Below are 24,137 nucleotides of genomic sequence, written 5' to 3'. Positions count from 1 at the left end.
GCTATAGCAAGCTATACCGTATACTTGCAGTGTGTGTTAAACCTTGTTCATTCCCTGATGATTCTCAGCGACTTTATTCCTTTGTGTCTGGGCAGGAATCCCTTGGAAGTAAACAGATGGAACCTGATTTTGGATTTGCTCCGCAGCTGATCAATGGGAGGTGCAGATGCTTCGCTTTCTTCAACAACAACCTCGTGGTAGAGTAGGCGCTTTGCTTTGACACACTGGGTAAAGGATAAGAAGCCCCAGGTGTGATCCCTGTTCTGAGCTGAGGCAGCACTTGAGGAAGTTACAGTTCTGCTAGAGCGCCCCTGGGCTATGGAAGGGCAGTCTAGTGGCCACTGCATCAGATGGCTAGTGAGTGACTTCCGAGTTTGTACGTGCAGATACTGGTTGAGGATGTTGCAATGTGGGTAAGTAGCTCACCTCATGCGTGAAGGGCAGCCACAAGTGAGTTGATAAAAGGTGTTGTGTCCAACGTGAGTCAGCAAGATGCTTTTACTTTGGGGAAAAATGGCCGTATGGCTCGGGTAGATAGCAAATTGGAACAACATTTATCAGCCTGTCATAGCTTTCTCACCCACTCCTCTGCAGCACAGTACAACTTTCCTTTAGTCAGATTCCTTGGGACTAGATTGGCCTGTCATTCTTTGGACCAAGCTGCACATCTAGCTGCAACAAATGGGGTAAAGACTTATTGAAGCCTTTGGGCAGAGAGTTTCATGTGAGACGAGGTGGAGTCTTGACTAATTTCTGTGGGATAACCCAAGCACAAAACTGCATCTATTGACCAGTATTTGTCCAGCTCATATAGTCAGTCCAAGGTGGTTGGTGGGTGAAATAGTCTTTGTAGGACCAACTTCAGTGTCTTATTTCAGTGGTGGGCAAATTACTGGAGAAGATTCTTAGAGACAGGATTTTATGGACATTTGGAGAAGCATAGGTTGATTAGGGACAGTCAACATGGCTTTGTGAGAGGCAAGTTGTGCCTCACGAGCCTGATTGAATTCTTTGAGGATGTGACAAAGCACATTGATGAAGGTAGAGCAGTGGATGTGGTGTACGTGGATTTTAGTAAGGCGTTTGATAAGATTCCTCATGGAAGGCTCTTTCAGAAAGTCAAGAGGCATGGGATCCAGGGAAACTTGGCTGTGTGGATTCAGAATTGGCTCGCCCATAGAAGACAGAGGGGGGTGGAAGATGGAGCGTATTCTGCCTGGAGGTCGGTGACCAGTGGTGTTCCACAGGGATCTGTTCTGGGACCCCTGCTCTTTGTGATTTTTATCAATGACTCGGATGAGGATGTGAAAGGGTGGGTTAGTAAGTTTGCAGATGACATGAACCATAGAACCATAGAACCGTAGAACCATACAGCACAAAACAGGCCCTTCGGCCCACCGTGTCGTGCCGTCCATCAGACCACCCTCACACTACCTAACCCCTTCCTCCCGCATATCCCTCTATCTCACGTTCCTCCATATGCCTATCCAACAAGCTCTTGAACCTGTTCCATGTATCTGCCTCCACCACCACCCCAGGCAGTGCATTCCATGCATCAACCACTCTGTGGGTGAAAAACCTCCCTCTGACATCTCCCCTGAACCTCCCACCCATAACCTTAAAGCCATGACCTCTCGTCTTGAGCATTGGTGCCCTGGGAAGGAGGCGCTGACTGTCTACTCTGTCTATTCCTCTCAATATTTTATATACCTCTATCATGTCTCCTCTCATCCTCCTCCTTTCCAGTGAATAAAGCCCTAGCACCTTAAGCCTCTCCTCATATTCAATACCCTCCAATCCAGGCATTGGTTGGTGGTGTTGCAGATAGTATAGAAGGTTGCTGTGGATTACAACAGGACATTGATAGGATGCAGAGCTGGGCTGAGAAGTGGCAAATGGAGTTCAACTCAGAAAAGTGTGAAGTGATACACTTTGGAAGATTGAGTTTGAAGGCAGAATACAAGGTTAGTGGCAGGACTCTTAGAAGTGTGGAGGAACAGAGGGATCTTGGGTCCACGTCCATAGATCCCTCAAGGTTGCCATGCAGGTTGATGGGGTTGTTCAGAAGGCGTATGGTGTGTTGACCTTCATTAGTCGGGGTATTGATTTCAAGACCTGCAAGGTAATGTTGCAGCTCTATAAAACTCTGGTTAGATCACACTTGGAGTATTGTGTCCAGTTCTGGTCACCTCATTATAGGAAGGATGTGGAAGCTTTAGAGAGGGTGCAGAGGAGATTTACCAGGATGCTGTCTGGATTGGAGAGCATGTCTTATGAGGATAGGTTGAGTGAGCTCGGGCTTTTCTCTTTGGAGAGAAGGAGGATGAGAGGGGACTTGATAGAGGTGCACAAGATGATAAGAGGCTATGATCGAGTGGACAGTCAGAGACCTTTTCCCAGGGCAAAAATGGGACACAAGGGGACATAATTTTAAGGTGATTGCAGGAAGGTATAAGGGAGATGTCAGAGGTAGGTCTTTTACACAGAGTGGTGAGTGCATGAAATGCACTGCCAGCAGAGATGGTGGAGGCAGATACATTAGGGACATTTAAGATACTCTTAAATAGGCACATGAATGATAGAAAAATGGAAGGGGTATATGGGAGGGAAGGGTTAGATAGATCTTAGAGCAGGATAAAATGTCGGCACAACATTGTGGGCCTAAGGGCCTGTACTGTGCTGTAATGTTCTATGTCCCGTACTGCTCTGTGGTTAGGGCTGAGAGATGTTGGGACAGTGTATAAGCATCTTATTCAGCTTGAAGCATGAATGAGAAGGCGACTTGGGAGCATTTAATACTGACGGTGGTTGTCCAACTGAAAATTGTTCCATCCACCATGAGTGAGAAGGTCTTGGCTCCAGGTTTAGGAGACTTGAGCACAAAATCTGGACTGTTCAGAAGACTGCTGCAATGTCAGAGCTATTCTGTTTTTTCAGACCTTAAACTGAGACTCATTCTATCTTCTCGAGTGGGAGAGCTAGTGCTTGCCGTGCAACGTTGAACAAGAGTATAGGTGGTCTTCCCTGTCCTCAACACCCTTCAGGACAAAACCGATGCTTGGTTGGCCACCCAGCAACCACCTTCAATATTTGTTTCCTCCACCACTCCTCCCAAACCTGTGACCTTCACCACCAAGAAGGACACGGGAGCACCACCACCCGCAGGTTCCCCTCCAAGTCGTGCACCTCACTGATTTGGGAAATACAGCACCCAGTTCTTCATTATTGCCGGATCTAAATCCTGGAATTCCCCTCCGCAACAGCACTGCGGGAGTACCTTCACCTGAGGGTCTGCAGTGGCTCACCCCCCACCCTCTCGGGGTCGACTGGGAATGGGTGATAAATGTTGGCCATAACCAGATCCCAGAAAATGAATAAATACCAATTCTGAGTGATGTTAATATACTAATATACGAAGGTGATTGGAGGAAGGTATGGGGGGATGTCAGAGCTAAGGCCTTTACACAGAGAGTGGTGGGTACATGTTAGTTTATTAACATCACTCAAAACAGTCTTGATCATATTTCTATTTGTGGGATCTCCGTGTAGACATATAGGGTGCTATCAAAGATTAGGACATAGATTATCTTTCAAAAATATATTGATGGCTTTAAGATACCTTAAGGTTGAAGAAGATACTGTAAACACTATTCAGAAATAAGTGGGTTGTATCGCTCTTCAAAGCTGGGCATCAGCTCTCAGCTATTGCTGGACTGCGTGAACTGTAATGTTGCTGCTTCACTGAGTGCTGTGCTCTCTCTCCTCCAAACCTGCCGCCTCTTGAACAGCTGGCCATCATACGACAGTCTTTTCAACTTCCCCGACCTCTTGAACCGCGACCCTTTCTTAAGTCAGAATAAAATTTTGAAGAGGAAGAAGCCTTTGCGGAAACAGGGGATTAAGTCCTGTTCGTCCTCGGATGAGGATCCACTCTCCTTTTCCATTTCAGACTCCTATGACAGCAGGAGTTTGAAACACAATCACCTGACGGCATCAGGTAAGAGAAAGTTATCTTGTTCAGTAATTGGGAGTGGTTACGTTGGAGGTTGGCACACAGAGACAGAAGTGTGGAGAAGGAGCATTGGAGATGGCAGTGAGAACCTCAAATCCATCCATCGGCCAACAGTGCGGAGGAGAGTGAGGGGCGACCTTATAGAAGTGTTTAAAGTTATGAGAGGCATAGATAAGGTGGACGGTAACAATCTTTTCCCCAGGGTAGGGGAGTCCAAAATTAGGGGGCATAGGTTTAGGTGAGAGGGGAGAGATTTAAAAGGGACCTGAGGGGCAACTTTTTCACGCAGAGGGTGCTGAGTATCTGGAACGAGCTGCCAGAGGAAGTGAGTGAGGCAGGTACAACAGCATCATTTAAGAAGCACCTGGATAGGTACATGGAGGGGCGGGGCTTAGAGGGATATGTGCTGAACACAGGAAATTTGGACTAGCTGGGAGGGCACCGTGGTTGGCATGGACTGGTTGGGCCGAAGTGCCTGTATTGGTGCTGTATTGCTCTATGACTCTATGAGATCAGAGCATGCCATAAACATCTCACTCGCCCATTTCACCTGGAGCAAAGGCAGTGGGTTCCACATTGGCTCCACCAGCCACCTCAGAACTGGAGTGCAACCAGGTCATCCTTGATCCCGAGGGACTGCCTGAGAAGAAGGGGCCCTGAGCTTTGGATTTCCATCACCAGACCTTCCTGTATCTCTTTCCTCCATTAAGTTGTTCTTTAAAATCATCCCATTTCACCAAGCTTCTGGTCCCCTGCTCTACAACCTTCTCCTTTTGTTTGGACTGATAATATCTTGAATGTTTTACAAGATTAAGAGTGCTACAAAAATTCATGCTGTTGTTGTATATTCCCAGTTTTATGATAGAGAAATTTTCCCAGCAGTACCTTCACTTCCCAAAATACCAGCGAGAATCCCTACCCCGTTACAGGGACTTGGTTGAGAGAGGAACAGGAATGGATGCTTAATGTTCCAGGGTTTCAATGTTTTAGAAAAGATAGAGAGGAAGGTAAAGGGGGGGGGGGGGGTGGAGTTGCGTTATTAATCAGGGACAATATCACAGCTGCACTAGAAGGGAAAAAAATGGAGGGCTCATCCATTGAGTCTATATGAGTAGAACTCAAAAATAAGAAAGGTGCAATCACTCCGATGGGGTTATGCTACAGAACCCACCGACAGCCACTGGGACACTGAGGAACAGATATGCAAGCAGATTAGGGAAAGGTGTAAAACTAACAATGTTGTTGTTATGGGTGACTTTAACTTCCCCAGTATAGACTGGGACCTCCTTAGTGCAAGAAGTTTAGACAGGGCAGAATTTGTTGGGTGCATCCAGGAGGGTTTCTTTACAATATTTTTATTGAATCCATGAAAAAATACAGAGTACATGCATCAAAAAAGAGAGTAAAAATACTGCTGAATATATTGTGTTCCAGTAAGAAGGAAGGACAAGGATGGCGAGGTGAGGGAAACTTGCATGTCGAGAGAGGTGGTGAACTTAGTCAAGAAGAAAAAGGAAGCCTATTTAAGGTTTAGGAAGCTAAAGTCAAATGGAGCCTTCGAGGATTATAAAGAAGCTAGAAAAGGACTCAAGAGAAATTAGGAGAGCTGTGAGGAGCCAGGAGAAGTCCTTGGCAAGTAGGATTAAAGAGAGTCCCAAGGCATTCTATACATACATCAAGAGCAAGAGGATAACTAGGGAGAGGGTAGGACCATCCAAGGATAAAGGAGGGAATGTGCTTGGAGGCGGTGGTTGTGGGCAAGGTCCTAAATGAGTACTTTGCATCGGTATTTACAAAGGAGAAAGATGTGGAGGATAGTGAGTTCAGTGTGGAGTGTGCTACTATGCTAGGGTATTTTGAGATAAAGAATGAGGTTGTGTTGGGTCTCTTAAAGAACATTAAGGTGGATAAGTCCCCAGGGCCTGATGGGGTATACCCCAGATTATTGAGAGAGGCAAGAGATGAGATTGCTGGGGCCATAATCAAGATCTTCCGGGACTCTCTAGCTACAGGCGATGTCCCGGAGGACTGGCGAGTAGCTAATGTTGTTCCATTATTCAAGAAGGGAAACAGGGATAATCCTGGAAACTGTAGACCAATGAGTCTCACGTCAGTAGTTGGGAAGCTACTGGAGAGGATCTTAGGGGATAAGATTTATGAGCATTTGGGAAACCATGGCCTAATTAGGGACAGTTAGCATGGCTTTGTGAGGGGCAAGTCATGTTTTGCTAACTTGATTTTGAGGAGGTGATGAAGGTGATTGATGAAGGTAGAGCTGTGGATGTTGTCTATATGGATTTTAGTAAGGCGTTTGACAAGGTCCCTCATGGTAGGCTCATCCAGAAGATTAAGATGCGTGGGATTCACGGTGACTTGGCTGTTTGGATTCAGAATTGGCTTGCCCATAGAAGACAGAGAGTAGTGGTCGATGTGACTTATTCTGGCTGGAGGTCCGTGACTAGTGGTGTTCTGCAGGGATCTGTACTGGGACCTCTGCTGTTTGTGATGTATGTAAATGACCTGGATGAAAATGTGGATGGGTGGGTTAGTAAGTTCGCAGACGATACAAAGATTGGTGGTGCTGTGGATAGCGTAGAAGATTGGTAAAGGATAGAGCAGGATATAGATCGGTTGCAGATATGGCGGAGAAATAGCAGATAGAGTTTAATCTGGCCAAGTGTGAGGTGTTGCACTTTGGGAGGTCAAATGTAAAGGGACAGTATACTGTTAATGGCAAGACCCTTAATAGTGTTAATGTACAGAGGGATATTAAGGTCCAAGTCCATAGCTCCCTGAAAGTGCCTGCAGAGTTTGATAGGGTGGTAAAGAAGGTGTACGGCATGCTTGCCTTTATTAGTCAAGGCATTGAGCTCAAGCGTCGGGAAGTTAAGTTGCAGCTTTATAAAACTCCAGTTAGGTGGCATCTGGAGTATTGCATTCAATTCTGGTTGCCTCATTTTAGGAAAGATGTGGAGGCTTTGGAGAGGGTGCGGAAGAGGTCTACCAGGATGCTGCCTGGATTGTAGGGCATGTGCTATAAGGAGAGGTTAGACAAACTTAGGTTGTTTTCTCTGGAATGGCGAAGGCTGAGGGCAGACCTGATAGAAGCTTATAAGATTATGAGAGGCATAGATAGGGTAGACAGCTGTTATCTTTTTCCAAAAGTCAAAATGTCTAATATTAGAGGGCATGCATTTAAGGTTAGATGGTACAAGTTCAAAGGAGATGTGCGGGGTCATCTTTCAGTGCATTTGTGCCTTGCTGACACCTCAGTTCCTAATGCTTATCTTGTGTTTCATTCCCAGATGAAGATCTCATGAGGAGCATTGCAGAAGAAGCAAAAGTTAATGACAGGTCATCAGACCAGGTGACATCAGACAGTGGGCGTTTCTCTCCGAGGGCAGAGGTGGACCTGGTCTCTGAGCAGTGTGTATAACTCATCATCAACACTTTGATCAAAAAAAGTTGCATAGGAGATAGAGGCCATATTTCTTGGAGGTTGTGTAAATTGCAGGTTATGTAAATACACCTCCATTTTAAATATTAGGAAGTGGTTCCTATGCCAGAACATAGTGGACTGCATGCTAATTTGCTTTCCACAGTTCCACATTATATTTTCCGAAATTGGCCTGTGCCTGTCTAGACCTTGTATCTCTCCCGGGAGATTACTTGGTTTTCAGTGGGGTGGGAAGTGTCCATAGCATGGTGCATCAGACAAAAGCAAAATACTGCAGATGTTGGAAATCTGAAATAAAAGCAGACAATGCTGGGATTCTCTCTGTCCTCTTCTGTACGCGAGACTTCACTTGTGTCCTTCATTTAAACCACCCCAGACGTAAATGTTATACACAAGCATCAGTTAACACCAGCACCACCAGTGTTACTCAATCTCTTAGTTTCCACACTGTCACTGACCTCCCCTATTACTCCTTCTTTCAAACCCCCCCCCCAAACTTACTCTCCAACTTTAAACTTGTTCCATTTCTAACTTCCTTATTTTTGATGAAAAGTCATTGACCTGATACTCTGTGTTTCTCCTTCTACAGATGCTGCCCGACCTGCCGAGTATTTCCAGCATTTTTAGTTTGTATTAGAGTTGTCTAGTACAGCTGTTCACTGGGTCTTTTCCGATTTTCCATTATTGACTTTGTAGTCAAAACTGCAAGATTCAGCTGTCACTCTTTGTGAGAACTTGCCAAAAGTAGACCTACATTGGAGGGTCCAGTCAGGTTCGTCCAAGTGTAAAAAGGTGCCCACCATCGACAGTGACTGAATTCAACTTCCCCCTGCGTTACCCATGACTTGCTGAGTCAGAGAGAGAATGCAACTCAGCAAGTCATAGGTTACCTTAGGGGGAAGCTCCAGTGAGGTATGGGTGTAATGCTGCTTGGAGATGTGTCTTTCAAACAAAGGCTAAACTCGGTGTCCTGACCAACATTCATCCCATAGCTCTGCCTCTCAACAAATCAGCAGTTTATTTTAAAAAGTAGGATCATTAATGTAGTAAAACATCCTAAGGAACTTAATCAACACTTAAAACCAGTCAGGAGGTTACAAGACCCAAGTGTCATCTATTAGCTGTGTACATGGTGAAGCCAATCTTCCCAGCAGCTCACAACAGGAATGCAAGATGAAGGAATCAAGCCTTGTCTTCCTTTCTGCTCCTGTATTTTGATGAGTGATACCAGCTACTGTCACTTGGACAAGGTTCTGAGAGGAATTAATGAGTGGCATTGGTGGAAGGGCCAGGCTAGGTCAATGGCAGTATTGATAAGATCATGGGTATCAGTGTTTGCTGATGTGACCTGTCTTTTACCTTGCTGCAGCTTGGAAAGCTCTCTCAGTACCTGGTCTGACCTTGGAGAGAGGAAGCCACATCAGTCGTCTTCCCTCAGTTCATCAAGAAGAATGGCCAGCAGTTTCTTGACCAGCCTGGAGCCAACCCCCATACCGGGCTCTGCCATTTCCACTCGTATCGGTGAGGGAGCTTCCACCAATCCCAGAACTTGGTCGCATAATTTTAAAGAGTCATTAATTAAAGTAACAATGCTTCCTTGTAGCATTCACATTTACACATAGTTTAATATCTTCCAGAAACTTTTACCCAGGGCCTCAGCAAACAAGTCTTTCACTTCCTTTTCAATTTGTGGGAGTTCATTTATTCTCATGGTTAGATTTTCATTTATCAAGTTCTCAGCACATAGGTGCCGTTGCCAAGGCTGGCAGTTGTTTCTCATCCCTAATTGCAGTTGAAGAGGGGGTGGTGAGCTACAGCTTGAACTAGTGAAGTCCTTCTTGGTTGGTAGAGATCACAGGTTTGAAAGGTGCTGCCAGTATAGTGTCAGCAAGTAACTGCAGTGCTGTTTGCAGATAGCACACGCTGCAGCCATAGTGCGCCTGTGGTGGAGGGTATGAATGCATAGATTGGTGGATGTGGTGCCCATCAAGTGGGTTGCTTTGCTGTATAGGATCAAGCTTCTTGCACGTTGTTGGATTCGCCCTCGTCCAGAAAAACAGAAAATATTCTGTCACACTCCTGAAGTGCCTTTGAACATATGGCAGAGGGACAGGCCCTTCGGCCCACATTGTCTGTGCCGAACACGATGTCAAATTAAATTAAATCTCTTCTGCCTGCACATGATCCATATCCCTCCATTTCCTGCATATTCATGTGTCTGTCTAACAGCCTCTCAAACACCACTATTGTATCTGCTTCTACCATTATCCCTGGCAGCCTGTTCCAGGCACCTGCCACCCTCTGTAAAATACTTACCCTGCACATCTCCCTGAATCTTTCCTCCTCACACTTCAATGCATGTCCTCTAATATATGACATTTCTACCCTGGGAAAAAGATACAGGCTGTCTACCCTATTTACGCCTCTCATAATTTTATAAACTTCTATCAGGTCTCCCCTCAGCCTTCGCCCTAGAGAAAACAACCCAAGTTTGTCTAACCTCTCCTTATAGCTCATACTCTCTAATTCAGGCAACATCCTGGTAAACCTCTTCTGTACCCTGTCCAAAGCTTCCACGTCCTTCCTGTAATGGGGCGACCAGAATTACACACAATGCTCCAAGTGCGGCCTAACCAGTTTTATACAGCTGCAACATGACTGCCTTATTCTTGTACTGTATGCCCTGACCAACGAAGGCAATCTATCTACTTGTGTGGCCACTTTCAGGGAACTATGGACTTGGGCCCCAAGATAAGAGATAATAGTACGTCTGTTGGTTGTCAGAAAGCGAGTGACTCACCACAGGATATCCAACCATTGACCACCTTTTGTGGCCATGGTTTTGTGTCGCTGGGCCAGCTTAGACTTCTGGTCAATGGCAGCACCCAGCATGTCGATGGTTGGAGACTTAATGTCAAGGGAAGGTGGTCAGACTCTCTTTTGCTGGGCACAGCACTTTGAACCATCTCATCTACCTGTCCTAGAACATTATATGATCTCTGATGTTCCTCCACACAACCTGCCATTTACTGTGCATTTACCTTGACTTGCTGCACCTCCCAAATACATCACACTTCCCTGGATTAACTGCCATTTGCCACTCAACTGAGCAGACCATCTATCACCAAAGCTTTCTTTCTCACTGTCAACCACACAGCCAAATTTTTTATAATCTGTGAACGTCAGTATCCTGCCCTCTATTTTTTAGTCTGTATCAGTAATATGTATGATGGAAGGCAAGGAACTGGGTACTGAGTTTATGGAATCCCATTGGCAAGAGGATTAACAAAATCACATGTTAATCCTTGCCATTTGCTTCAGTTTGCCATTCTTGCTTGGACCCATGGGTTTAACGTTTGTTTTTAACCAACCTGCCATCTGTGGCCTTATGAAAAGCCCTGTTCAAATCCATGCAGGCAACATTATCGACTTTTACTGACACCACCTCAATCATTACTCAGGACCTTCCCGTAACAAATCCTTGCTGACTGTCTCTGGATTTATATCTTCCTGAAGAAGATTTCTATTGTCCCTTGGATTAAAGTCCAATAATTTGTCCACCACTAAAGTTAAACTAACTGGCCTCTAATTACTTGCTTTATCGTTTCCTCCATTTTAAAACAACAGTTCAGTGTTGGCGGTCCTCTAAAGCTCAGGCCTCAACGTTATAGCCAGGGAGAATTGCAAAATTGCTCTCAGAGTTGTGGGCACGCTAGGTTGGCGCAGGAAGCATGGCGACACTTGCGGGCTGTCCCCAGAACACTCTACGCAAAAGATTCACTTCACTGTGTGTTTCAATGTACATGTGACTAATAAAGATATCATCTTAATTTTATTTTCTGTTATTTAAAATTTCCAGTATCTAAAGTTTTTTTTTGATTTTCATTTAATTTCATCCCTTGGTCCTTTTAATGTCCTGGCATATATTTCATCTGAGCCTGGTGATTAATCCACTTTCAAAGATGTCAAGCCCTCATCTTTCCTTAGACATCCTCTTGCTCTTATATACTTACAAAACATTTTTTAGATTTTTTTTTATTTTACCTGCCATCCTCATGTCCTCCTTTCTTTCCAAAGTTCCCTTTAAATTTCACCATGTTTATTAAGCTCCTGCATCTCTGTCTCATCTTACCTTGGCCCGCATTAATCTTGTCTTTGTGGGAACTCCAGATTAGGTAGCTGCGCCCTTTTGCCTAGAAGCAGTTTAATCTGGAAAAAAACTATTCTTTATTGCTTGGAGATGCTGCAGTCAGTCAGGTTGGAAAGAGGAGACATAGATTAAACCTTCAGGCAGTGGCCTTGCAGAGTCTTCAATAACCCAAGTTTTATTACTGGCTTATAATCACTTACATTTTTTCTTGTCAGTGTGGAGAGAGGGCCTGAGGGTTTTGCGTATCTGAAGGGGCTGCTGCTCAAGTTCTGGCTGCACTTCAGCCCGATGCTGTTGGTCTACGGGCACCCGGTGCGGCGCAGGGTGGGGCGCGCGGAGGATCTCCTGGTGGGTCTCCTGCTGGGCCTGGCCAAGCTGGCCATCCACGGGACACGGCGGCGGGCAGCCGAGGGTACTGGCCGGTCTGCCTGCCTGCCCGTCTTCCGCGCTTACGTGCGCGCGTGGGTGTGTTTAGAGAGGGAGCGCGCAGTTTCCGCAGGCACCCTGGCTGAGTTCCGCGCTCGGTGGGCCCCTCAGGGGATCGCACGTGTCGTGGACGGTACAAACGTGATTCTTATTTGAAGTGTTGCATGTTGCGTTAATGGGTGTAGCGTTGCGTGTGTGTTTCATTAGTATTAGTTTGCATTCTCTACTGTAGTATGTCGTTACTTAGTTTCTTCTTTTCTGTATTAGATGTCGTGTATTGACACTGGTTGTCTTTTTGTAGTGTTTTTAGCGAATAAATGAAAAAAAAGAGGGCCTGAGGGTTGGGACCGTGCCAGCAAACACATTTGGTTCACCTCAAAGATGCTTCTCCCATACTCGTCCCAGACTGGAACAGCTGAGCGTCATCTTATCAGTGTGGGGATATAGCAGACCAGTCATCACTGTGGAATCTGAGTTTCCAACCCTCACCCATTCCCCTATGGTTTTCCTTCCTTTTTCTTAATTCTTCCCACTGTCACTTGCCTTACCTGCCTGCCGTTCTTCACATGAGTGTCTCGACAGTGTGTCAGTAAAGCTGTTCAAACCCAGAAAGGACCGCAGTCCACCTATACGCAACATCTAGATGTACGCATAAATACCTGTGCTGGTTAGAAATCAAAAGCAGGATCCACACCCTATTATTGTTTCTCTGCGGCCACAATTAAGGATGTCGGTGCAATTCCTCACATTATCATCTGGAGCCCTTTTTTGCACTGGCAAAAGAACTGTACCCAGGACAGTTTAAGCCCACAGTTCCCCATTACCTCATTCCCATTCCCGTTACTTAAATGCAGCACGTGAATTGAACCTGGGAGCTGTAGCTTGATGTGGGGGGAATTCAGATTTTTTTTTTAACCTGGTTATTTGTTTCGTGCTTGTACTGGTGTGGAGTGAATTGATCCTGCTGTAAACCTGGCTTGGGTGTGCAAGTAAAAACAGTGAGTCAGATGTAAGTGATTGTCCCTATTGTGCCCAGTGATGTTATCGTGGTGACTCCAAAGTTCCCAGTGATTGATGCTGCAAGGTTAAGGCATGAATAAGGGTGTTCCCTTCCAGAATGTTGTCCCTAGGATGCAGCAGTCACTGGGTGACAGTCAGAGGCCCTCGGTTTTGTTTGTGCTTGCAGTTCACCAACATTGCACCTTCTCTCACTCAATCACTGGGCAACCGTGGGTGCAATACTTGTTTTGGTGCTTTGTGGCATGAGGATAAGCTCTCAAACACAGTTTCTGTTCCTCAGCTGATTCTGAAAGCTTACCCCAGTTAGCCACTAGCATTGCATTTCATACCATGGGATGCATGAAATGGGTAAGATCGTTGGGAATGAATGCACTGTTAATTGTAGGTTTAACTGTACAAGCTGTCTGTAATGGCTGGACCTGATGTCACTGCTCATTTATTACAGGAATCTCAAAGAGCCCAAGGAAATGGCTCTTCCCTCATTCAGCCCTCTATGTAACGTACATCCTGTGCTTCCTCCTCATGGCCACGTGCATCAGTCTGACCATCTCCTATGGCATGTTATTCCCCAATCACGTGGTGCTCATGTGGCTGATTTCTGCCTCCTTCTCCTTCCTGACCTCATTTTTCTTCCTGGAACCCCTAAAGGTAAGCTGGTCTAGGCCTCAAAGCGCCAACATTTTGGGGAGTGACCACGTGATCATTATGTTGGGATTTCATTTCAGGCACAGCTGAACTCAATGGGCCTTTGGCACCATTGCCTGCGGGGATCCAATGTGAACTGAGTTTGGGTCTTCTTAATCTAAGCTTCAGTTGGATAGATTTGGCACAGGTTGTCGGTCTTGTACAGGGAGTCTGCAGCGTGGTTTGCAAAGGATACAGAGAAGTCCTTTCTTTTCTTAGGGAAGGGGAAACAAAAACTAGAGGGCACAGGTTTAAGGTGAGAGGGGAAAGATTTGAAAGGGACCTGAGGGGCAACTTCTTCACGCAGCAGCTGGTGAGTATGTGGAACGAGCTGCCAGACGAAGTGGTTGAGGCAGGTAAAATAACAACATTTAAAAGACGTTTGGATAAGTACATGGGTAGGAGGGGTTTAGAGGGATATGGGCCAAATGCAGGCAAATGGGACTAGTTTAGTTGGGCACCTCGGTCTGCATGGATGAGTTGGGCCGAAGGGCCTGTTTCTGTGCTGTATTACACTGTGACTCTCTAAGATTGGAGCAGCTGAAGAGTAATCTGGATTATCACAGGGCAGCCAAATCTGCTGGACATCGCATGAACAACAGCGTAATCAGTTCCCAATTGACTGTCCACCTGGGCCGTGCTCTCCTCACTGACTGAACCATAGTAGCATGTTCGCTCATTGTTATCTCGTCCCATGAGCTTCAGCTGCTAGGCTCTGAGGTGAATAGTTTATCTTTGTTGGCCATGGCAAGTTTATCAATTGACAGTTCCCTTGTGATCTATAAATTGTCCTTCACTTATTATGTCATAGAACAGAACAGTCCAACCTTCTGATCGACTCTTCTACGCCCTGTACTTCTCATGTTGAGAGTTTATTTCCTCTTTAACCCATTCCACATTATTCTGTATCTACCCTGTCCCACATTACGATGGATCTAACCCACTCCACGGTGTTTGATCTCACCCACTCCACAGTGTTCGATCTCACCCACTCCACGGTGTTCGATCTCACCCACTCCAGGTGTTCGATCTCACCCACTGCACAATACTCTGTGTCTAACCCATTCTTTCTCAGTGTGCTTATCCCCAACAATAACAAAACAAAAATAGTTATTCTGTTATAGCCAATTCTTCCCTTGAGAATAATATTAATCTAGGAAAATAAGTGAGCCACTGCATGATGTTTGGAGAGGAAGTAGGTGACGTTTGGAAGGAGGTCCTACATTGTTGAGGGTTGCATATATACTTTGGCTGTTCTAACCAGTGAACTCTGTGTGTTGATTTGCAAAGAGAAGTAAGTTGATTTGATTTCCTGTTACCGAAACCCATGTAGGTGTTGTGTGAAGCCCTGATCCTTGCTCTGATTACCAAGCCAGTAGATCCTGATGAGGATGATAAACTGGTCGAAGAACCGTTGGTCAAGAAAGCTTCAGAAAGAATCAGTAAAGTCCGAGCACCGTATGGCTACAGTCTCCTCCAAGCCAAAGAGGAGGCACGAAAAGTGAGAGCATTGTACTCACTGATGAAGGTACAAGGTTTGCAATTCATACTCAAGGGCATAACCTCATCTGATCGAGATGTTTCATGTGGTAGCAGGACTTGTTGGTACAGAAATCTACTGAGTATATTCCATTTAGAAATAGTATTTGGGGTGCTAAATGTATCAGGATATAGAGATGGGGAAAAAAGTAAAATTGAGGTAGAAGATCAACTTTGATATTGAAGGGCCTTTCGGTCAGTGCCTATTCCTGCTGCTGTTTCTTATTAAACTAATTCCTCTGGTAGGAAAAGAGAGGCTAAGTGAAGGGATGTGGACACAGCAGATGAGTATTGTGTGGAAAAATGTAAGGTTATCTTGGTCAAAAAATACAGAGTAAGTTTTAAATGGTGAAAGATTGAAAGGTATTGGTGATGAGAGGGACATGGCAGGCCTTGTATAAGAATCATGAAAGCTGACATGCAGGTACAGTAAACAATTAGAGAGGTAAATGAATTTATTGCAACAGGATTTAAGTACTAGGATAAATATTATATAGGGGCCTGGTGAGATCACACCTGGAATATTGCTTACAGGTCCAATCTCCGTAACGGAGGAAGAACATTCTTGCAAATAGGAGGAATCCAACAAAGGTTCACCATATTGATGCATGGAATGGGGTTATCGTTGTAGGAGGAGAGATGAAGCCTAAACTCTAGGGTTTAGAAGAATGAGAGGTGATCACATTGAAACATATACAGTTCTTACAAGGTGGGCTGAATGAAGAGATAATGACTGGGGTGTCTGGAACCAGTCTGAAGATAAAGGGCTGGCCATACAGGACAGAGATGAGAAGAAATTTCTTCTCCCAGAAGGAAGTGGATCTTTGGAATTATCTATCAAACAGAGCTGCGAAGGCTCAGTCACTGAGTTTTGGATATCAAAGAAATCTAGGGATATGGAGTTGCTGCAAAAGGTGGTTGGTGCTGAAGTAAAAGGTCAACCATTACCATTGAATGGCAGAGCAGGCATGAAGGGCTGAATGGCCTACTCTTGCTTCTACTTGGGTTCTTATTTTGCTTTCAGGGTGGTGAAAATTGAGAACAGTCTTGCCCAAAAGCCTATGACATTGCGGATCAATTGAAAACCTGTAAACTGAAATAGATAGGTTTTTGTTAAGCAATAGAATTAAGGGTACAGGGCTAAGCTGATATTTGGGGTTAGGATGCAGGACATCCACAATAAAAACTGAATGGTTCCAGCCTCTTCCTTTGGTGTCCTGTCTAATGGACCCTGATACAACATCCCTGCTTTTGCCCTAGATAATATTACAGTTGAATCTAGGAACTTTAGCATCCCACCCTGCTGCCTCTGAACTCACTTGATCATTGGTTGTATCCATTAACCATATCCAAGACTTGACTAAAGGCCAGGAGTAACTGAGAATGAATAGGTACTTGCAAAGCAGTAAGGCATTTTACACCATTTGAGGTTGAGCTGAAAGAGGTTCAGAGACAAATTCAGACAGTTACGGAGAGGAAGGGTTGAAGAAGGGGCCTTCATGGAGAATTTGGAAGGCAGGGAGGAACGAAGCAAAGCTCCAGAATGTAGGGGCAAACAGGATGGAAGGAAGGCATGGGATTGGAAGAGTGTAGAGCAATAACATGGATGTGATCTGGAGATAGATTAATGGAAAAGGATCTAGAATGTTTCTATTTGATGTGCTCAGACTGGGATTCCTCTCTCTCTAGAACTGTATCGTGCACACGCTCTTCCTTCTGGTGGTGCTCATCATCAACTACCAGGGATGCTCTGAAAACACCAATGCCCGGCTTCTGCACGCTGCCATTCGACAGTCAGTCGTTGGCAGGAATCCACAGGCACCCAACGCTGCTGTTATTCGGAGGTCAGTGATCTGTAGCTTTCCAAGAGCTGGAATTTATTTTTGGCTCTAAATAACTTGTGCTGTCTTGTTCATTGCACAAGTTGTCTCCTCAGATTTGATAAGTATAAAAGAACACAAGAAATTGAAGCAGGAGTAGGTCATTTTACCCCTTGTGTCTGTTTCACCATTCAATAAGATCATGGCTGATCTCCTTCATCGGTGCCACTTCCTTGCACTAATCCCAGATTTCCTGATTCCCTTAATATCCAAGAATCTATTGGGTAGATTTGTTGTGTTGAATATTCTGAGCGACCAAGCCTCCACAGCCCTATTGTGAAGAGAACTCCAAAGATTCACTACCCTCTGGGGGATGAAATTTCTTCACACCTCTGCCATGAATGCCCAAGCCCTCGTTTTGAGTCAGAGACCCCTGGTTCTACACGCCTCAGTCAGGGGAAACATGACGGGGCAAAATTGCTAACTTTGGCTGTCGGGAACTGCAATAGTCCAGCATTCAGTATGTTGTGTCTGCAAAAATGCAGGGGTTGTTGTAGTGAGCCAGGTGCTTAAGGGAGGAACTCTGCTTTGTGGGACAATTGTTAATGGGTTGATACTTAATTGGCAACATCACCAAATCCTCCATTCAGTAATGAATTCTTGACTACAAAACCTACTGACCCTTTAATAGGGGTCTGGACACGCCCATTAGTTGTTGACCCTTCAGTCAGCATCCAACCATGTGTCATTACTCACTGTCTGAAAGTGGTCCAGGACTGATACCGTAGGAAGGATGTGACTGCACTGGGGAAAGTGCAGAGGAGATACGCCAAGACAGAGGACTTGAGTTCTGGGGAGAGATCAGATAGGCTGGGCTTGTTTTCCCTAGCGTAAAGGAGGCTGAGGTGTGACCCTTTGGAAGTATATATGATCATGTCAGGGATAGATGGTCAAGAACTTTTTGTCCCCGATGGTAGGGATGTCAAAAACAAGAGGGTATAATTTTAAGGTGAGAGGAAGGAGTTTTAAAGGGGATCTGAGGGGTAAGTTTTTTACACAGAGAGTGGTTGATATCCAGAACTCACTGGAGGAGGTGGACTCAGATAAAATCTCCACTTTTAAGAGGTATTTAGATAGACACTTAAGTAGGCAAGGCACAGAAGGATAGGAACCTGATGCGAGCAAATGGGATTAGCATAGATGGGCAACAAGGTTGTCATGGACGTGGTGGGCCAAGGGGCCCATTTCTGTGGTGTATATAATCCCAAACATCTGAGGGTTCAATACCACAATTTCCCAAATATTGATTGGCACCTGCTTAGTGCCAAAGGTTTAGACGGGGCAGAGTTTGTTAAGTGTGTCCAGGACGGATTCCTGTCACAGTATGTTGACAGGCCGACTAGAGGGAATGCCATATTACATCTAGTAGTAGGTAATGAACCGGGTCAGGTGACAGATCTCTCGGTGGGTGAGCATTTGGCGGACAGTGACCACCGCTCCCTAACCTTTAGCATTGTCATGGACAAGGATAGGAGCAAAGAGGACAGGAAGATATTTAATTGGGGAAGGGCAAATTATGAGGCTATAAGGCTAGAACTTGAGAGTGTAAATTGTGATGACATTTTTGAAGGGAAATGTACTATGGAGATGTGGTCGATGTTCAGGGATCTCTTGCAGGATGTTAGGGATAAATTTGTCCCGGTGAGGCAGAGAAGGAATGGTAGGGTGAAGGAACCGTGGGTGACGAGAGAGGTGGAACAACTAGTTAGGAGCAAGAAGGCAGCATACATAAGGTGTAGGCAGCAAGGATCAGATAGGGCTCATGAGGAATATAGGGTAGCAAGGTAGGAACTTAAGAAGGGGCTGAGGAGAGCAAGAAGGGGACATGAAAAGGCTTTGGCGAGTAGGGTTAAGGAGAATTTCAAGGTTTTTCTCATGTACGTGAAGAGCAGAAGGATGACGAGAGTAAAGGTAGGTCTGATTAAAGACAAAGGTGGGAAGATGTGCCTGGAAGCTGTGGAAGTGGGTGAGGTTCTCAATGAATACTTCTCTTCAGTATTCACCAAGGAGAGGGGCCTTGATGATGCTGAGGACAGTGTTGGTAAGGTTAATGTTCCAGAGCATATAGATACCAAGAGAGAGGATGTGTTGGAGCTGTTAGAAAATATTAGGACAGTTTAGTCCCCGGGGCCTGACAGACTATTCCCCAGGCTGCTCCGCGAGGCGAAGGAGGAGATTGCTGAACCGTTGGCTAGGATCTTTGAGTCCTCGTTGTCCATGGGAATGGTACCGGAGGATTGGAGGGTGGCAAATGTTGGCCCCTTATTCAAAAAAGGTAGTAGGGATAGTCCAGGGAATTACAGACCAGTGAGCCTTATGTCTGTGGTGGGTAAGCTGTTGGAAAGGATTCTTAGAGATAGGATCTATGAGCATTTAGAGAATCATGGACTAATTAGGGACAGTCAGCATAGCTTTGTGAAGGGAAGATCATGTCTCACAAGCCTGATAGAGTTCTTTGAGGAGGTGACCAGGAAGATTGATGAGGGTAGTGCAGCAGATGTGGTCTACATGGATTTTAGTAAGGCGTTTGACAAGGTTCTACATGGTAGGCTTCTTCAGAAGGTCAGAGGGCATGGGATCCAGGGATGCTTGGCCGTGTGGATTCAGAATGGGCTTGCCTGTAGAAAGCAGAGGGTTGTGGTGGAGGGAGTGCATTCAGATTGGAGGGCTGTGACTAGTGGTGTCCCACAAGGATCGGTTCTGGGACTTCTACTTTTCGTGATATTTATTAATGACCTGGATGAGGGGGTAAAAGGGTGGGTTAGCAAGTTTGCAGATGACACAAAGGTCAGTGGTGTTGTGGATAGTGTGGAGGGCTGTCGAAGATTGCAGAGGGATATTGATAGGATGCAGAGCTGGGCTAAGAAGTGGCAGATGGAGTTCAAACCAGAGAAGTGTGAGGTGGTACACTTTGGAAGGACAAACTCCAAGGCGGAGTACAAGGTTAATGGCAGGATTCTGGGTAGTGTGGAGGAGCAGAGGGATCTGGGGTTTCATATCCACAGATCACTGAAAGTTGCCTCACAGGTGGATAGGGTAGTTAAGAAAGCTCATGGGATGTTAGCTTTCATAAGTCGAGGGATTGAGTTTAAGAGCGGCAAGGTAATGATGCAGTTCTATAAAACTGTGGTTAGACCACACTTGGAGTACTGTGTCCAGTTCTGGTCGCCTCATTATAGGAAGGATGTGGAAGCATTGGAAAGGGTGCAGAGGAGGTTTACCAGGATGCTGCCTGGTTTGGAGAGTATGGATTATGAGGAGAGACTAAGGGAGCTAGGGCTTTACTCTTTGGAGAGGAGGAGGATGAGGGGAGACATGATAGAGGTATACAAAATATTAAGAGGAATAGATAGAGTAGACAGCCAGCACCTCTTTTCCGGGGTACCAATGCTCAATACAAGAGGGCATGGCTTTAAAGCAATGGGTGGGAAGTTCAAGGGAGATATCAGAGGGAGGTTTTTCACCCAGAGAACGGTTGGTGCATGGAATGCGCTGCCTGGGGTGGTGGTGGAGGCGGATACGTTGGTCAAGTTCAAGAGATTGTCAGATAAGCAAATGGAGGAATTTGAAATAGAGGGATATGTGGGAGGAAGGGGTTAGATAGTCTTAGGCGAGGTTTAAAGGTCGGCACAACATGGTGGGCCGAAGGGCCTGTATTGTGCTGTATTGTTCTATGTTCTATGGTTGTGCTCTTATGGTTTTCTGGAAGCTTTTATTTGGACTATTTACACTGTGTAGTTTGTTTTTAAGGCAGAATGGGAGTCTGAAACACCAGTCATGTACAGCATGGTTTGGATGCAGAATAAACCTCCATCTACAGTGCACCACGTTGCACTAATCTGTCACTTTTCCATATCCAACACCTGTCACATGTGCTTCCCTTAGTCCCAATCAAAAGGCATGCCCTGTAGTTCATGTTTTAAATATCGAAGCTCATTCTGTATTCAGACAGAAGCATGAGAACTCTTCCATCCATCAGAGTGGACTCAATTTGAACACAGAGTTGGAGGGTCATCCGGTTGTATTCACTTGTCTGTTGTTTAGTGGCAGGCCAGAGGATTGGGAAATGGTTTGAAACCAGCAAAGGATGGCTAAAAAGTTTATAAAAAGGGAGAAGATAGAATATGGGAGTAAACTGTAATGAAGTGCTTCGAGATGTTGGTTTTGGCGCGAATCAACTCCTGCCTCAGTTTCCGCTTCAGTTTGCCTATGGCCACAGATGCGATTTCTCTGGCTCTTCACTCTGCTCTGGGCCATCTGGACAGGCTGCCATTCATTGACTACAGCTCGGCGTTCAACACAATCATCCCACCCAAACTTATCATCAGCCTCAAAGACCTGGGCCTCTGTACCTCCCTCTGCAACTGGATCCTCGACTTCCTCATCGGCAGACCTCAATCAGTGAGGATTGGTAACAACCTCTCCTCCTCGTTGACCAGCAACACAGGTGCACCTCAAGGTTACGTGCTTAGCTCCCTGCTCTACTCCCTATGCACACGTGACTGTGTGGCTAAGCACAGCTCCAATGCCACGTACAAATTCGCCGATGACACCACTGCTGTAGGACAAATCAGCGTACAGCAGTGAGATAGAACACCATACTTGTAGGAAGCAGCTAGATATATTAGTTGTAAACTATCAACGTTCCTTGGATTCAGGAAAGGCCTCAGTGTATTGGAAAACTGCAAATGTAACACCACCAAACGAGAAAGCAGGGACACGGTAACAGGAAACTTCAGGCCAGTTAGTCTAACGTCTGTCACTGGGAAAACGCAGGAATCCACTGTTAAAGAGGCAGGACATTTTGAAAATCACAAGACATTCAAGCAAAGATTATAGTTTTATGAAAATAAAATTGTGTTTGACAACTTCTGTACAGTTCCTTGAGATTAGAACAGGGTGCATGATGGGGTAGCTTTTTAGTGTATTGGTATTTCCAGAAGGCATTCAAAAAGGTACCACATAAAAGGATACTGCAGATGATAAGAATGTGTGGGGTTGAGAAATAAGTTGCATAGGGGAGCGGCTAACTGACAGAAAATAGAGAGCCGGGAAAAACAGATCATTTTTAGACATGCAATCAGTAACCAGTGGGGAGCCAGAGGGGTTAGCGCTGAGCCCTCAGCTACTTACAGTCTATATTTATTACTTTGATGAAGGGACTGAATGAACTGTGGTGAAATTTGCCAATGGATGGGTTAACAGGATGTGAGGAGGACAGAAAGAGCCCGCAGAGGAATATAGATAAAGTGAGTGGGCAAGAAGTTGCCAGACCGAGTATAATGTGGGAAAATGAGGTTATCCACTTTGGAAGGAGAAATGAAAAATTATTTAAACAGCATGAGGCCACAAAATGTTGTTGCCCTCATCCTGATGACCACCTTCGTGTGTGGCTGCATCAGGCTGTGCATGGATCCAAAGTACGTGGGCACCAAGGGTCACTACGAACTGAGGTTCTACCTGTCGCTGGTGTTGCGGAGGATGGGTCTGGCCCCGTTACCGCGCATCGTCCCAATCAGCTGGATGTTGCCGCTCTACCTGGCCTTTGTGGAAGAGTCCTTTGACCATAAGTCCATCAGGCAGTGGTCAGCACGGAATGTCCTGCAGACACTGCAGGACAGGGACACTATGGATACTCTGGGGTGGTTCCCTGAGCAAACTGTCCAAATCATCTGGCAGAATGCGTCATGGCCAGATCTCACCCACAAGCACCAGAACTTGCTTGGCTGGCGGTGAGAGGAGCCCCTCAGTCAGATCCCTTCTGTACAGGCGACATACCATCCCCAACACACGCTGCCCTCGGGACCGCTGTGGTGGGGAAGAGACAGTCACCCACCCCTTTGCATGCTGTGGATTTGCTCAGAGGGTATGGAGAAGGATGCAGGGGTCCTTGGCTCAGTTCATCCCAAGCAGCTGCATAACAGAGGACCCTCTGATCTCCGTGCTGTTCCCGGGGACACACACCGAGATAAGCATCAAGTGATGCTGGAAGGTCATCAACTCGGTGAAGGACGCAACTTTTTGATGCAACTTTATAGGGCACCACTGAGACTGCACCTGAAGTATTGTACACAGTGTTGGTTTTCATATTTAAGGAAATGTATACTTGCACTGGAGGCAGTGCAGAGAAAGTTCATGGGGTTGACTGCTGGGATGAAAGGGTTAATGTATGACGAAAGGTTGAGTAAGTAATGCCTGTACTCATTCATTCCAGAAGAACGAGAGGTGATTAACCTATTCCTGCTCCTGTTTCTTATGTTTGGTGCCAAGAGATTTAATGTGTTCACAGGCCAACTGATACCTGGCAATGGATAGGGACCACGCTACTGCCTCACTTGTACAACAATTCAAGGCTGACGCTGCTCGGAGTACCACAGCTACAACAAGTCCGGTCGAAGGAAGGTAGGAACATGTACATCGAGAATGACCTCGTAGTTCCAGAGTCAACCAGTAGGGGCTGGGCTGAGTATTCTGCTCCAGACAAACACATTCCAACTGACCACATTAAATAAACTGCGGAGATTTCCAGTCCTCCAAAGATTGGGATATGGGGATGTTGCTACAACGGTCACGGACTGGACTATATTGAATGGGGGTGGAAGCCCTTGGAGAAAGACCCTGCTTGTCTCTGATTCAAGGGTACAGAACGATCCCACTGGATACTATGGATCAGATGTTGGAATCTAGATGAGAAACACGATGATGCTGGAGGAACTCAGCAGGCCAGGCAGCATCCGTGGAGAAAAGCAGGCGGTCAACGTTTCGGGACAGGACCCTTCTTCAGGACTGAAGATAGGAAAAGGGGAAGCCCAATAAAGGAGGGAAAAGCAGAGCAGTGATAGGTGGACAAAAGAGGGGAGGCGGGGTGGACACAGGGTGGTGACAGGTAGATGCAGGTAAGAGATAGTGATAGGCAGGTGCGGGGGAGGAGGGGAGAGCAGATCCACCGGGGGTGGGTCAGAGAGGGAA

The 24,137-nt window shown here is 45.8% G+C and overlaps 1 protein-coding gene across 1 annotated transcript in view; it reads left to right on the top strand.

The window, feature by feature from the left end:
* pkd1b (polycystic kidney disease 1b) overlaps positions 1-24,137 on the top strand; it is a 130,198-nt gene that overhangs the window by 78,221 nt on the left and 27,840 nt on the right. Inside the window, exons 26-33 of the mRNA XM_052033354.1 lie at positions 96-202; positions 3,789-3,997; positions 7,318-7,438; positions 8,839-8,990; positions 13,511-13,713; positions 15,083-15,277; positions 16,978-17,132; positions 23,458-23,570. Of these exons, the coding sequence (XP_051889314.1) occupies positions 96-202; positions 3,789-3,997; positions 7,318-7,438; positions 8,839-8,990; positions 13,511-13,713; positions 15,083-15,277; positions 16,978-17,132; positions 23,458-23,570 (1,255 nt within the window). The remainder of the gene's footprint in view (positions 1-95; positions 203-3,788; positions 3,998-7,317; positions 7,439-8,838; positions 8,991-13,510; positions 13,714-15,082; positions 15,278-16,977; positions 17,133-23,457; positions 23,571-24,137) is intronic.

This window comes from Pristis pectinata, chromosome 18, assembly GCF_009764475.1.
Source record: "Pristis pectinata isolate sPriPec2 chromosome 18, sPriPec2.1.pri, whole genome shotgun sequence".
Taxonomy (NCBI): domain Eukaryota; kingdom Metazoa; phylum Chordata; class Chondrichthyes; order Rhinopristiformes; family Pristidae; genus Pristis; species Pristis pectinata.
Note: the sequence above shows the minus strand (reverse complement) of the source record. Positions and strands in the feature narration are given on the sequence as shown.